Source organism: Portunus trituberculatus, chromosome 17, assembly GCF_017591435.1.
Source record: "Portunus trituberculatus isolate SZX2019 chromosome 17, ASM1759143v1, whole genome shotgun sequence".
NCBI lineage: Eukaryota > Metazoa > Arthropoda > Malacostraca > Decapoda > Portunidae > Portunus > Portunus trituberculatus.
Genome location: NC_059271.1, coordinates 24,405,375 through 24,421,144, shown reverse-complemented (window position 1 = coordinate 24,421,144; position 15,770 = coordinate 24,405,375). Strand labels below are relative to the sequence as shown.

General features: G+C 36.2%; 1 protein-coding gene across 1 annotated transcript in view; it reads left to right on the top strand.

The window, feature by feature from the left end:
- The first annotated feature begins 616 nt into the window (after positions 1-616).
- The window catches only part of LOC123505243 (nuclear receptor coactivator 5-like), a 53,979-nt gene continuing 38,825 nt past the window's right edge, over positions 617-15,770 (top strand). The window contains exons 1-5 of the mRNA XM_045256452.1: positions 617-767; positions 3,074-3,165; positions 3,275-3,426; positions 11,926-12,036; positions 14,313-14,454. Of these exons, the coding sequence (XP_045112387.1) occupies positions 3,098-3,165; positions 3,275-3,426; positions 11,926-12,036; positions 14,313-14,454 (473 nt within the window). The 5' untranslated portion in view covers positions 617-767; positions 3,074-3,097. The remainder of the gene's footprint in view (positions 768-3,073; positions 3,166-3,274; positions 3,427-11,925; positions 12,037-14,312; positions 14,455-15,770) is intronic.

Here is a 15,770-nt window from a genome sequence, read left to right as displayed (position 1 = left end):
AGCACACACCACGAGAAGCACTGACTTCCCAAATTAAAGTATTTGTAGCCTAATCTGAGCCTCGTTACCACCATGTCGTGTGATGCAGTGTGTCTCCCATAGGTGAAAACACAGCTCTGGGAGCAAATCTACGTAGGTAACAACTTCAATTTCGCTTCTTATGTCGAGTTATTTATAAATATTGTATTTCTATTTTGTCAAAGGGGATTATGATTATTAGTCACTATTTTGCCACATATTTGAAAGTTGATATTTTACTTTTGCCTGATCATCATTGATATTATTATTATTATTATTATTATTATTATTATTATTATTATTATTATTATTATTATTTATTATTATTATTATTATTATTATTATTATTATTATTATTATTATTATTATTTATTATTATTATTATTATTATCATTATTATTATTATTATTATTATTATTATTATTATTATTATTATTATTATTATTATTATTATTATTATCATTATTATTATTATTATTATTGATTATTATTATTATTATTATTATTATTATTATTATTATTATTATTATTATTATTATTATTATTATTATTATTATTATTGTTATTATTATTATTATTCTGCTATGGCAAACTGGTGCTACATGGCACATGGTGGGTGACCGTGGGTCCTGAGGATCGGGGAGAGAGGCATTGGCAACAGTGTAGTTGAACCCAAACACGATCCCCGCGCCTCCCGCCTCCCGCCAGCCGTCCCCACGCTGATTTATTTTCGTTTGTTTGGTTGAAAGGTGAGTTGTTTGAGTGACAGCAACGAGGAACGCCCAATAATACGAGTTCACCGCACTACCACGAGGGAGTCTAGCAACCACCCTGCACTACTGAAGCCCTCCTTGGCCACCTGCCGTTGTCTAATTTTAGCATTTAATTTTCGTGTAAGCTTTTCGTCTTCCTTAAATTTAACACTATTAAGAGTCTCATGCACCATTCTTTAGGCTGAATCATACACGTGTCTTGTCAGCAACACTCACGTCACACGTTTGGGTTAGTAACACCATAAGGTAACACTGTAATTGTGCCGAGAGAATGCTCTTGCTAATTTTTTTTTTCCTGCATTGCTGCTGCCCTGCCCATTCAGCAGGGGACTGGTAGAGAGATGTAACACAGCCTGAGACCAGATATCAGACGTCTCTAACGGCCATGCTATACAGAGTTCAAATTGTTTAGGTTGTGTTCCCTTTAGGCCAAGTCATTTAGGCTGTGATCCCTTTTTGGTGAAGAGTCGTTTAAGCCATGATTCTTGTTAGATTAAAAAAAATAGTAATTGATTTTGTTCTGTCAATTTATAGTTTCACTAAACCAATGATTTTTTGCTGTGACATGTTGTCTGGAGAGACATGGAGTGAATAGATAGATATTCTACAGTATTTCTGTTTCAAATGGATAGTTTTCAAGTTTTGACTCTTTTCAACTTACGTCTACCTCTTATCCCAACGATCTTAGAGGACCTTTGGGAAAGCACTTTTTTTATGTATTTATTATAATTACTTCTTAGGTTCAGGGCATTAAATAGAGGTTATAATGTTGAGTTTGTTTAATAACCCTGGTGGTGTCTAGACAGGGAACACCCCTATCAGCTAGGAGGTTATAATGATTGTTGGTAACGCTGCTCAGCGATAACACACCAACACTTGTGTCAACTGCTGTTGTCACTGCCACTGCCGTCAAATATAATGTTTATATTTTCAAAGTTTTTTTTATGAGATTATATTGATTTTTAACCTCTTCTGTAATGCATGTTACTCAGTTTATGCTTCTCATCACAAAAAGGTTAATACAAGAGAAAATAAAAAAAAACAGTAAAGAGGGTATGAAGCATTAGGAAGTAAAAACAATAGTAACATGTTTGTCAGTAAATATTATCAACAAAAAAAATAGATCATTATTTCATAAAAGAAGATTGAGTAGCAGTTTTGAAGGGCATGTCTGACATTGGACTGCATTTTGTTGTTGAGATTCACCAGTGGGGCCATTTGGTTTTCCCAAGAGATGTTTTAGACGTATTGACTATTTTCAGCCTGAAATAATGATTTTAGCAAAACAGTATACCATATAACAGGACCTCACGATAAACCTTATAGAATTATAGTAAAACTAAGTAGTACTGACCCCACAGGATGAGGCTGATAATCTATGCATTCTTGCCATACCTCTCATTACTTCAAGGAAAACAAAATAACAGTTCTTTATTCAATTTAATGCATCACTTTGCTAAAAAGAAGGGGATAACAAGAGGCATGAAGATGTCTGCAGGTGATTATGCCATAAGTAAATTAAATACAGGAAAGGTGCTGGTTATAAAAGTGAAAATTAGACTGATAATTTACTGAATATTTACTGTTATGTCCCCTTGGGATACCCAATATTATATAATGAGTGGTAAAAAGATACTTACATAAGATGTGACAGTGTTTTATCTCAGATATTGCCCTAAGCTAATCATTGGATAAAGAGACTTTTTTCCTTGGTTTTGGTGTAGAACACATAGTAAGACGGGAAAGCATCAGTGTGTCCTTCCATCATGGCAACCAGATGAGAAGTGAATAAGTTTTCACCTGCATGCTGACTTGATCACCCCCCCCTCACCAGGGGAAAATCTTGCCTTGGGTCAAGTGGCGACGTTGCCTGACCTGATATGCCACATCATCACATGTGTACATGAAATACTTTCATTTGATTTGGTATACGTATAAAACTTATTTGTATCACATGCTATTTAATAAAATAGATTATTCTTAGAACACTGTTTGTTGATACTACTATGATTAAAGAACTGTGAGTAGTATTGAGTGAATGTTTTGGTTGGAGATCTGGCAGGAAGGTGAACAACACCCTATGGATCAGTACAATTTAGTTTTACTGTGATATAAAAATAGTCAAATTTTTGCAGGGACTTTAATGATACAGATCACAAATAGAGGTAGTAATCTTGTGAAATAATGTTCAAACTACTATTAGGAACTAAAAGAAAATTGTGATTACTTGTAGCATAGTACTACTATTAGATTTTTCAATTTTCATTATGAGTTTGGTGTAGATTTCAGGTGAGCTGGACTCCACAATGTCTCGTGGCCGTGAGCGGGAACGCCGGCGCTCACACAGCCACAGTCGTAGTAGAAGTCGCAGCAGGTAAGATGACTGCATGAATGTCATAAGGGAAGAACGTTCAATTGAATGGAAATAAATAAGAAATGCAATTGATCCAAACCCTGTTATAAAAAAGATATTGTTGTTACAGAGGTCGGAACTTCTCACCAGGACGAAGAGGAATTTCTGATGTTACCTCTGACCCCAAGACAGTTAATGCACGGATATTTGTTGGCAGTATCAATGTGTCCATGACAAGAGAAATGCTGCAAGACCATTTTTCTCAGTATGGGCGTGTTGTAGGTAAGGATTTATATATATATATATATATATATATATATATATATATATATATATATATATATATATATATATATATATATATATATATATATATATATATATATATATATATATATATATATATATATATATATATATATACATACATACACACAGGCAACCCCCGCTTAACGAACGGGTTACGTTCCTAAAAAACATTTAAGTGAATTTTCATTAAGTGAACCAAGTATAACAAGTTTGACCCCTGACTTGAACTTCCATTGAGAGTAAACAAAGCGAGAGTGCATCATAGTACAGTAAAAGGTTTAATGAAAGTAAAAATTATGAAGTTAAACATTTAAGCAGTTTAATTTAAGACTAAGTTATTATAATGTACACTAATGTATGTATGTAAGTAACTTTTATAATGTTGATGATCTGAAAATTATGAACAGAGGGCGAGTGGAGTGGGAAAGATGCTAGCTGGCAACCTGTGGAATGTAAACAAAGGACGCATCATTGTACCGCATACAAAACTTACGTACCACATTTCCACAAGGCTTTCCATTTTATCCATTGTAGGGTCACGAGTTCAGGTGGTTCTTTTAGCTTGCAAGGAAGATACAGTGTCACCAGCCTTCTTAATAGAGTCTGCTGACGAAAATACATAGAGACAGTAGATGGAGTCAAGCCATGGTGGCGAGCACTGCTATTAGTTTTCTTGCCTTTCTCATGTCTGTTAATAATATATAGCTTCACTTCGAGAGTAAGAGACTTCCTTTTCTTCTTAGCAACGCTAAGTAACATTGCAGGGCGTTTTGATGGCATGTTGAACGTGAGATGACAAGCTGGTGCTGGACCCTGTTTTTGTTTTGAACCAAGAGTGGGGAAGGGTAGGGAAGTGAGTGGTGCGCGTGTGTTCCATGAGAGGCGCTGGTGTATTCAAAAGCCTGTCAGCTTGCATGATATGGCAGGGCTTTCAAACTTGGAAAAATGATCTGTATAAAATTTTGTTAAAGCGAGTTTGGTGTTCGTTATACGAGCAGATGGTAATAATAGGAAACATTCATTGCAGTGAAATTTTGTTGTGTGAACGTTTGTTAAGTGGGGGTTGCTGTATATATATATATATATATATATATATATATATATATATATATATATATATATATATATATATATACAGTAAGTCCTTGTTATACTGTAGTTCTTTATCCAGTAAATTCACGGTTATGGTATTTTGAAATTACTACCCTCGATTCGATATACGATAAGAAAAATTCACAGATACGGTATCCACTCATGTCATCCGAGAGGGCCCAGCGCGGGGGAGCAGGGGCGATGACACCTCCCCGCCACTCGCAGTACTGACTTTAACTTGACCACCCTTGGAGCATCTTATCTCTTCCCCTTCCCCCATTTTTTAACTGCATTACATACTACTTACATGCATTACTAATTAGATGAATAAATGTAATATTAAAGGGTCTATTGTAAGCACAAATATATTCATAATAATCATGGCAAACACTAAAAGCCTACTACCAGCGGCGAACCATGCAGCAACTGATAAAGGGCACAGATGGGCCTGGCAAGCCCACTATCAGTGAATGGTGGAAGTCGTATAACATCAAGCACGCCTTAGATAATATCAAGTTATCTTGGGACAAAGTGAAAACGTCTACCATGAACTTGGCGTGGAATAAAGTATGGCCAGAATGCGCGTATGACTTCCCAGGCTTTGCTGAAGATGACATCGGTGCGATTAGAAATGACATAGTAAATCTGTGCCATAGGGCTGGCTTCGATGAAGTTGATGATGATGATGTTCAAGATCTTTTGGAAAGCCATGCTGACTCTCTCTCAAATGATGAACTTAAAGAGCTAGACAAGGCATCACAGGAGGCAGAAAAAGAGGGAGACGAGGAAGAAGAACCTGTGCGTGGCCTGGACATCAAAACTCTTAGAGAATGTCTCGGTGCTATCGAAAAAGCTCTGGAAACCCTGAAGGGATGTGACCCAAATCCTGACAGGAGTAGCAAAGTGGCTCATGATGTAGAGAAAAGTGTCAAGATTTATCTAGAAATCTATGATGAAAAAACAAGAAAAACCAAACAGTCCTCCATCTAATCGTTCTTCAAGCCAGTCAGACATGCCGTCCCTGTCACACCTGCCGATCCTGCTACAGCTGGCCCTTCTACATCTGCTTCCAACAGTGCAGACGACGACGTCTTATCCTTGTCTGCCCACTCAGCGGAAGATGAGTAAGGGCTGAAATCCCTACTGTCCCTTAGCTTCGGGAAGGACATGATCTGATAGAATACATGGCGATTGAAAGGTAAATAAAAAAATGTTCTGTTTATTTCTTTTGTGCAGTACTTTACTTTTTTTTTTTTTTTTTTTTTTTTAATGATTATTTTCATGTATTTTCATTTCTGTAGGGGTGACTTTTGACGTGCTGGAACGCAATCCCTATTATTACCTGTTATAATGGGTTCGGTATACGGTAAATTTGATATGCAGTAAGGTTTTCAGGAATGCATATATATATATATATATGATATATATATACTATATATATATATATATATATATATATATATATATATATATATATATATATATATATATATATATATATATATATATATATATATATATATATATATATATATATATATATATATATATATATATATATATATATATATATATATATATATATATATATATATATATATATATATATATATATATATATATATATATATATATATATATATATATATATATATATATATATATATATATATATACATACATACATACACACACATACATATGTACATGCATACAGTATATATGAGGCGCCTAGAGGTAGAGTAAAATAAGCGCCAGAAATAGAAACAGAGAAAGTAGCGATTAGTTTTGCAACATTCAGAATGCAATATCTCCTCAATCAATTGAGATAAGAAGCATGGATTGGCTTCAAATGTTTGTTATTGTGTGTGCCCTAAAGCCTATACCTGGGCATTTAGTGAAATTAAAGCATTCTGAAAGGCTAATGGATTACTTTTTTTTTTTTCCAATTTATTTGTAAACAAAGCGAGAGTGCATCATAGTACTGTAAAAGGTTTAATTAAAGTAAAAATTATGAAGTTAAACATTTAAGCAGTTTGATTTAAGACTAAGTCATTATAATGTACATTAATGTGTGTATGTAAGTAACTTTATAATGTTGATGATCTCAAATTTATGAAGGGAGGGAGAGTGGAGCCAGAAAGACGCTAGCTGGCAACCTGTGGAATTTAAACAAAGGGCGCATTCAAAACTTATGTACCACATTTCCACAAGGCTTTCAATTTATCCATTGCAGAGTCATGAGTTTTAGCTTGCAAGGGAGATACTATCTCACCAGCCTTCTTAATAGAGTCTGCTGACTTGAAAATAGTAGAGACAGTAGATGGAGTCAAGATGGTGGCGAGCAATGTTATTAGTTTTCTCGCCTCTCGTGTCTGTGAGTAATATCCAGCTTCACTTTGAGAGTAAGAGACTTCCTGGTCTTAGCAATACTAGGCGACATTGCAGGTGGCATGTTGAGCGTGAGATGATGAGCTGGTGTTGGACCCTGTTTTTGTTTTGAACTAAGAGTGTGGAAGGGTAGGGGAGTGAATGGTGCTCGTTTTGTCCACAAGAGGTGCTGGTGTATTCAAAAGCCTGTCAGTTTGTGTGATACAGCGGGGCTTACATAAGAACATAAGAAAAGAAGGAAGCTGCAAGAGGGTGCTAGGCCTATACGAGGCAGTCCCAGTGTGCTTGAGCTACCTAATTCCATCTATCTTCCCCATCCATGAAGTTATCTAACCTTCTTTTAAAGCTCCCTATTGACTCAGCCCTGACTACATAACCACTGAGACCGTTCCACTCATCAACCACTCTGTTTGAAAACCAGTTTCTTCCATTTCTTTCCTAAACCTGAATTTTTCAAGTTTAAACCCATTATTTCTGGTTCTGTCCCTGCTACTGAATCTTAAGAACTACATTCATGTCCCCTCTGTTAAAACCCTTATACCACTTAAATACTTCTATCAGGTCTCCTCTTAACCTACAATACTCTAAGGAATGCAAATTAAGTTTTTTCAGTCTCTCTTCATAGGAATATTCCTCATTCCCTGTATCTTTTTAGTCATCCTCCTTTGCACTGACTCCAACAGAGCTATGTCCTTCCTGAAATGTGGGGACCAGAATTGTACGGCATAGTCAAGATGTGGCCTTTCAAACTTTGAAAAAATTACCTGGATAAAATTTTGTTAAAGCGGGTTTGGTGTTCATTATACGAGCAGATGGTAGTAAAAGGAAATGTTTGTTGTAGCGAAATTTCATTGTGTGAACGTTCGTTAAGCGGGGTGTTGCCTGTATATATATATACAGTAAGTCCTCATTATATGGTACATATGCATTCCTGAAGACCTTACCGCAAATCAAAATTATCGTATACCGAACCTATTATAACATGTAATAATCAGAGATGTGTTCCATCACGTCAAAAGTCATCCCTACAGACATAGAAATACATGAAAATAGTCATGTAAAATAATGTAAAGTACTGCGCAAAAGAAATAAACAATGTTTTTATTTACCTTTCACTCGCCACGTATTCTATCAGATGATGTCCCTTCCGAGGCTAAGGGACAGTAGGGATTTCAGCCCTTACTCATCTTCTGCTGAGTAGGCAGACAAGGCTCTGCTCTGGAGATCCATAACATTCTCCCCAGTTTTTTTTTATAGCCTCATGATTCTTTAACACTGTCCAGACTGTCAGCTGGGCTAGGCCCAAGTTTCGACATGGTAGACGTACAGGTAACTCTCGATTTACATGATAGATGCGTTCCAAGAGACATTGCGTATTTCAAAATTGGCGTATATATATATATATATATATATATATATATATATATATATATATATATATATATATATATACAGGCAACCCCTGTTTAACGAAGGTTCACACAACGAAATTTCGCTACAACGAAGGTTTCATTTTACTACCATCTGCTCATTTAACGAACACCAAACTCGCTTTAACGAAGTTTTATCCAGGTAATTTTTTCCAAATTTGAAAGCCCCAGCGTATCATGCAAGCTGACAGGCTTTTGAATACACCAGGAGCTGGTGGTACTAAGGCCTGCCTCAGGAGAAGTCCTGAGACACCTGTAGAATAAAGATCAAGATCAAGCCTTTCGTGGACAACACAGGCGCTGCCGATACAAAGGCCTGACTCAGAAGAAATATAACAGTGTCACCAGTAGCTCATCTTCCCTAGTTCAACTTACCACCAAAATGCCCTGCAATGTGGCCTAACGTTCCTAAGAAGACTAGGAAGTATCTTACTCTCGAAGTGAAGCTGGGTATTATTCACAGACACGAGAGACCAGAAAACTAATAATATTGCTCGCCACCATCTTGACTCCATCTACTGTCTACTATTTTCAAGTCAGCAGACTCTATTAAGAAGGCTGGTGAGACCGTATCTTCCTTGAAAGCTAAAAGAACCACCTGAACTCGTGACTCTACAATGGATAAAATGGAAAGCCTTGTGGAAATGTGGTACATAAGTTTTGTATGCAGTACCATGATGCGCCCTTTGTTTACATTCCACAGGTTGCTGGTTAGTGTCTTTCCCGTTTCACTCTCCTCTCTTCATAAAGTTAGGATCATCTACATTATAAAGTTATGTACATACATACATTAGTGTACATTATAATGACTTACATTAAACTACCTAAATGTTTAACTTCATAATTTTTATTTTCATTAAACCTTTTACTGTACTATGATGCACTCTCGCTTTGCTTACTCTTAATGGAAGTTCAAAGCAAGGGTTAAACTTGTTATAATCGGTTTGCTTAACGAAGTTTCGCTTAACGAAGTGTTTTTTAGGAACGTAACCCCTTCGTTAAGCGGGGGTTGCCTGTGTATATATATATATATATATATATATATATATATATATATATATATATATATATATATATATATATACAGTACAGATGCGTTCCTGGAAACCTTACCGTAAATTGAAATTACCGTATACCGAACCCATTATAACTTGTAATAATAGGGAATGCGTTCCAGCACATCAAAAGTCATCCCTACAGAAATGAAAATACATGAAAATAGTAATAAAAAATGTAAAGTACTGTGCAAAAAAAAATAAACAAAACGTTTTTATTTACCTTTCACTCGCCATGTATTCTATCAGATGATGTCCCTCCCGAGGCTAAGGGACAGTAGGGATTTCAGCCCTTACTCATCTTCCGCTGAGTGTGCAGACAAGGATAAGACGTTGTTGTCTGCACGGTCGGAAGTAGATGTGGAAGGGTCAACTGTAGAAGGGTTGGCACATTTCACTGCTTTAAAGAAAGAGGATATGGAGGAGGGGCAACCTGTAGCAGGGTCAGCACTTTTCTCTGGTTTGAAGAAAGACGATATGGAGGAAGGGCAAGCTGTAGCAGGGTTGACAGTGGATGTGGAAGGGCCAGCTGTAGCAGGGTCGGCAGGTGTGACAGGGACGGCATGTCTGACTGGCTTGAAAAACAAGTAGATGGAGGTCTGTTTGGTTTTCTTGTTTTTTCATCATAGATTTCTTGATAAATCTTGACACTTTTCTCTACGTCATGAGCCACTTTGCTACTCCTGTCAGGATTTGGGTCACATTCCTTCAGGGTTTCCAGAGCTTTTTCGATACCTCCGAGACATTCTCTAAGAGTTTTGATGTCCAGGCCACGCACAGGTTCTTCTTCCTCGTCTCCCTCTTTTTCTGTCTTTTGTGATGCCTTGTCTTGCTCTATAAGTTCATCATTTGAGAGAGGTTCAGCATGGCTTTCCAAAAGATCTTGAACATCTTCATCATCAACTTCATCGAAGCCAGCCCTATGGCACAGATTTACTATGTCATTTCTGATCGCACCAATGTCGTCTTCAGCGAAGCCTGGGAAGTCATGCGCGCATTCTGGCCATACTTTATTCCACACCAAGTCTTCACTTCGTCCCAAGATGACTTGATGTTATCTAAGACATGCTTGATGTTATACGACTTCCACCGATAGTGGGCTCGCCAAGCCCATCTGTGCCCTTTATTAGTTGCTGCATGGTTCGCCGCTGGTAGTAGGCTTTTAGTGTTTGCCATGATTATTATGAATATATTTGTGCTTACAATAGACCCTTTAATATTACATGTATTCATCTAATTAGTAATGCATATAAGTAATATGTAATGCAGTTAAAAAAAAAAAAAGAGGGGGGAGAAGAAGAGATAAGAGGCTCCAAGGATGGTTAAGTTAAGTCAGTACTGTGAGTGGCAGGAGGTGTGGCGTGGATGACGTCATCACCCTTGCTCCCCCGCGTTGGGCCCTCTCGGATGACATGAGCGGATACCGTATCTGTGAATTTTTCTTACCGTATATCGAATCGAAGGTAGTAATTTCCAAATACCGTAACTGAATTTACCGGATAAAGGACTACCGTATAATGAGGACTTACTGTGTGTGTGTATATATATATATATATATATATATATATATATATATATATATATATATATATATATATATATATATATATATATATATATATATATATATATATATATATATATATATATATATATTATTTATTTATTTATTTATTTATTTATTTATTTATTTTATACATGCAAGAAAATAGTTAATTTTACTACTCTACCAGTACAAAGTTATAGCATTCAGATGGAAAAACCTCAGTTGCACTAACCATATGATAGAGTCAACATTTGAAATAAAGATTGCAGCTATTGAATTCAATAAATATACTTGTATGACTATGAATATTGAAGTTGACTTGAATTTTATAATAAAATGACAATGTTGATTGTTGGGTATTGGAAGGATGTGCAAAAAGTATTGTGTAGTCAGTTCCAACATTTGTTCTGTGGATCTTCTTTAAGGGTTAGCCTTGATAGAACTCAACCACTTTCTGCAAATAAATCATATAGGGGGAGACTAAGAAGAGATAGCAAGTGAATGGGATTAATAATTTTTACAAAATGTGAAATTTTTGCAGAAGCTGCCAGTCTCATATGTGTTATATATCTAACTTAAATTTTAGAATAATGTACTGTACATACATATAATAAAAAAATGGTATCATATTTCAGATGAATGTGTGCACAGGCTACATATCATTTTGTATCTGAACATTACATGAGTAACTCTGAGACACAATCTTGTTAATAGTTGAATATACATCATTTGCATTAAGCCTGAATGAAAAGCAGTTGTGAAATATGCAATGTTTTTGGAAGTTTAACTGCATCTGGTGACTAGTGTGTAGTGAGTGTCAAGTAATACTCCATAGATAAAACAAATATCAGTCTTCTACAATTCAGATCTTTAAACTTCGGCCAGATTTTTAGAATTTTGGTTTTAGAGTGACAAATTGGGTAATGTTTCATTGACCTTGTTACCATTCTTATTACAGGAGTCTCAATAACTAGACACAAGTTTGGCTTTGTGCAATTTGAAGAGGAGGAGGAAGCAGCAGCTTGTCTAAGGGCGGGTAGCACAGCATACATCTCAGGAAAAAGAGTTGGTAAGGTCTTATGATTCATATTTATTTTCTCTTGCTTTGAGAAATTTTCTTCAATAATTTCCTTTGTATTGTTAAATGCTAAATTTCACACTTATGACATCCATTATTATATCAATTTTGTATCAACTATAGGAAGGCCAATTATCCTAGAAAGTACCGTATTTTACAGCTTACAAGACGCACTTTTTTTTTTCCTAAAAAATACCCTGAAAAATACTAGTGCATCTTCCAAGATGAATGTTGTATTGTAAGGCAACACCCAGTCTCAAGTGAGCTTGGATACTTGACCGATAGTGATCTTGATTTGTACGTCGAGCCATTACATTATGATGTTAGCATAGGTACTATTTAATTCAGCCTTTTATATGATGTAAACTCAGTACTTAGCTGTTACAAGTATTTCCAATACCATAATCCTTCCTGGAGCCTACTCGGCGTATGGAGAAAACAGGCCGCTCCCTCGTCTCATAGCAACACACACATACATATACACGAACGTACACACATGCCAGGTGCCTTTATACCTTTGTTAATAGAACATCCAAATGGCTTACTCGTTCAAGCAACAGTCAAAACTCCACTTGTGAATTATATTCCCATTGATAAAGCCTGTGAAGCACGATTGTAAAATAAAATGAATACGTACTACAGCACTGATGTGTTCGGTTTTGGCAATTGGCGGATTCAGCCATTTTAATAACCTAAGTTATTCAGCCTCCCAAATTTCCGAAACTGGAATTTCCAAATGGCAAACCTCCAAAATTGATGACTTTTACTGTATAAAAGGTTTGTTCACACTCTTATGTCATGAAATATATCAGTTAGCACCAGGCTGTCACACGTATCACAAGGTTTTTTGTCCTGGAAATTATCACCCATGGCTAGTTCATTGAAACGGTTTAGATTACTATCGCATACAAGCTACAAGTCATACTTTTTTTCTTAGAAATTTCTTTCAGATATTAGGATGTGTCTTCCAAGGCACAGCATTTTGCAAACCGTAAAATATGGTAATTGTAAGTAATGATCCTTGAGGATCTAGGAACCCCAGACCTCCATCTCAGTAAGCTATAAGTGGTGTTGTCTTTTACAGATTTGACGGTTTTGTTACTGAATCCATAGTAGTAAATTATTTGATGTGACAGAAGTATAAGTACAGTTAACTCTCAATTAACGTGAGGGTTATGTTCCTGGAGAGAGACTTCACGCTATTCAAAGTCGTGTTATTCAAACATAATTTTCCCATAGAAAACAATAGTAATAAGGGGATTGTGTTCCTGGCTAGTGGGAAAGTCTGCCTATTTTGGAGATTTTGTAACTCAAACCTTAAAAAAACTATAAATACATAAATCACAGAAAAATAAAAACACATTTATAATTCACTAGGTAACACAACAAAACATGTCCTTATACTCACCATCACTTTGTTGATGCATTACTGGTCGTTTTTTGCTGAATTCTCATCCCACTTCCTTCCTCATGTCTTCCTCTTCCTCTGGCTCCTCTTCTACAATCTTCTTTTGGAAAAAACTTATCTAGTGTTTTTTTTTTTTCTGACATGATTTTTAGCAGATTAGTTCTGCCATTACTTATTGTGCCTCTTTTGCACTTCTGTTTGTTTACATTACGACCCTTGACCCTTAGTAAGTCCAGTCCTTCCCTTATTGAAACAAGTGCTTCCTGTAGATCTTTTTCTCTTAAATTCTCTTCGGCTCTGGGTTTCTGATGTAGACTTTACTTTTGATGCCTCTTACTCTGCTGTTTCTATCTTCTCCCTCTATAACAATTCACGTAGGGTGCACGTGACGTCATTGAGTCAAGTTAACCCGCATTAAATTGAAGAAATAAATCGCTTTATTTAATAACATCTTAAATATCAAATCACGTTAAATCAAAATAGCATTATCCAACTTACATTAATCAAGAGTTGACTGTATTTTATTTTTAACAGGATAATTATTGGATACAAGTTGTGTACTGAAATTATCTTAGACACCAATCTTTAATTCATGTATTGCTATGGTCATCCTTTTTTAATGCTTAAGACAACTGTTAAAAGTATATTAGCATTATTAAAGAAAAGAAATATTGAAAGTATAGAAAGCTAATTTTTGTCTCTTCTAGGTTAGAGAACTAATCAAGAGCCTGTTGAATGAAAGGAGTTTAAGTGGTTATGATTCTGGTACAAATATGTCTTGCATTGAATGGATTAATGTAGATATACTAGTGGGTGTCCTTTACAGCATCAGCAATTTCTATTTCCCTTTGATTGACAGATGTGAAGCCTGCAAAGATTAGTGGTGGTATGGGTGTGGGTATGCCACCTGTTGGTGGCTCCCGGCGCAGCCGCTACAGTGACAGCAGGGAGAGGTCTCCATCAGGAAGGGGAGATGAGGACTATTATAATGATTATTATGGGTGAGCAAACTCAGTGTTGTGTTCTATGTGTAACAAATGCTGTCACCAATGATGCTCAGGTCTGAGGAATCTTGGAGGGGCACAGAACTTTGTATATCCAAGATGTCTGCTGGAGGAGGAAGGTGGTAGTGGTGGTGGTGATGAGAATGTCAGGTTGGAGGTGAAGGGAGGTGTGTTGGAAGAAGTACAACACTTCTGCTACTGGGAAGATATGTTAGATTGTGAAGTGGGTGCAGAGAGAGCAGTAAGGGCAAGAGTAGCAGCTGCATGGGGAAGATGGCAAAAAATTGCCACTTTATTGGTAAATTGCAGCATAAAACTGAGGATCAGGGGAAGGGTATACAAAGCCTGTGTCAGATCTGCTCTTCTGTATGGAGCAAAAATATGGGCACTGACAAACAGACTGATAGATATTCTTTGTAGCTGTGACCACAGGATGCTGAGATGCATGGCAAGAGAGAGCCAGTGGAGATGTGTGGAGTTAAAGACCTCTCTGTTGAGCAGAGGAAGAGAAGACTGAGATGGTTTGGACACATAAGAAGGGCGGCGGGAGGGGTGTTGAGTGAGGTGGAGGAGCTGAGTTGGAGGCTGACAGCTGGTGGGAAGGCCAAAGAAAAGGCAGAGGGAATGTGTGACAGAGGATATGAATTGCCAGTTGTGGAAAGCAGCCATTGGCTGTCCAGTCCCACCTAAATGGGAAAATTTGGACATTAAATGAAAATGATGATGATGATGATGATGGGATCAATGTTACTTATGGTCTGTTGTGTTGCCACAGGTTAAATTTTGCCATCTTACAAAATTTTCAGCAGATGTCTATGAGTGTGGAATTTCATAGCTATTCTTAAAATATAACTAACGTGGTATTTATGTCCTTCTTAAAGGTGAAGTCACAAACACTTATATAACAGAACAGTTATTAGTTGTGAATAATTATTGGTTGATTCCTCAGATATACCATTTTTTTCATACTGATTTATTTAGCACTGACATTTCCCTCTCTGTTGTCTACTTGATTGTCTTCTACCTGAAAATGAGCTATCCTGCTGTTCCTGGCAAGGAAATTTGAGACAATGACTCATGTTTTTGTATTAATATTTCATGCAAATTTTCACGTTTTGAATGCATTTCTCTTTATCCCTTGAAATTGATTTTATTAATTAGTATAAGTAAAGATGATAAAGAAATGAATAACTATAGAAATATCATTCAAGTTGACCATGGTATAAACTGTTGAACCTCTAAAATTTTTTAAATGAGGTTTGCCATAGATGTAGTAATCACTAAACACTGATATTGACTCTCTCTCTCTCTCT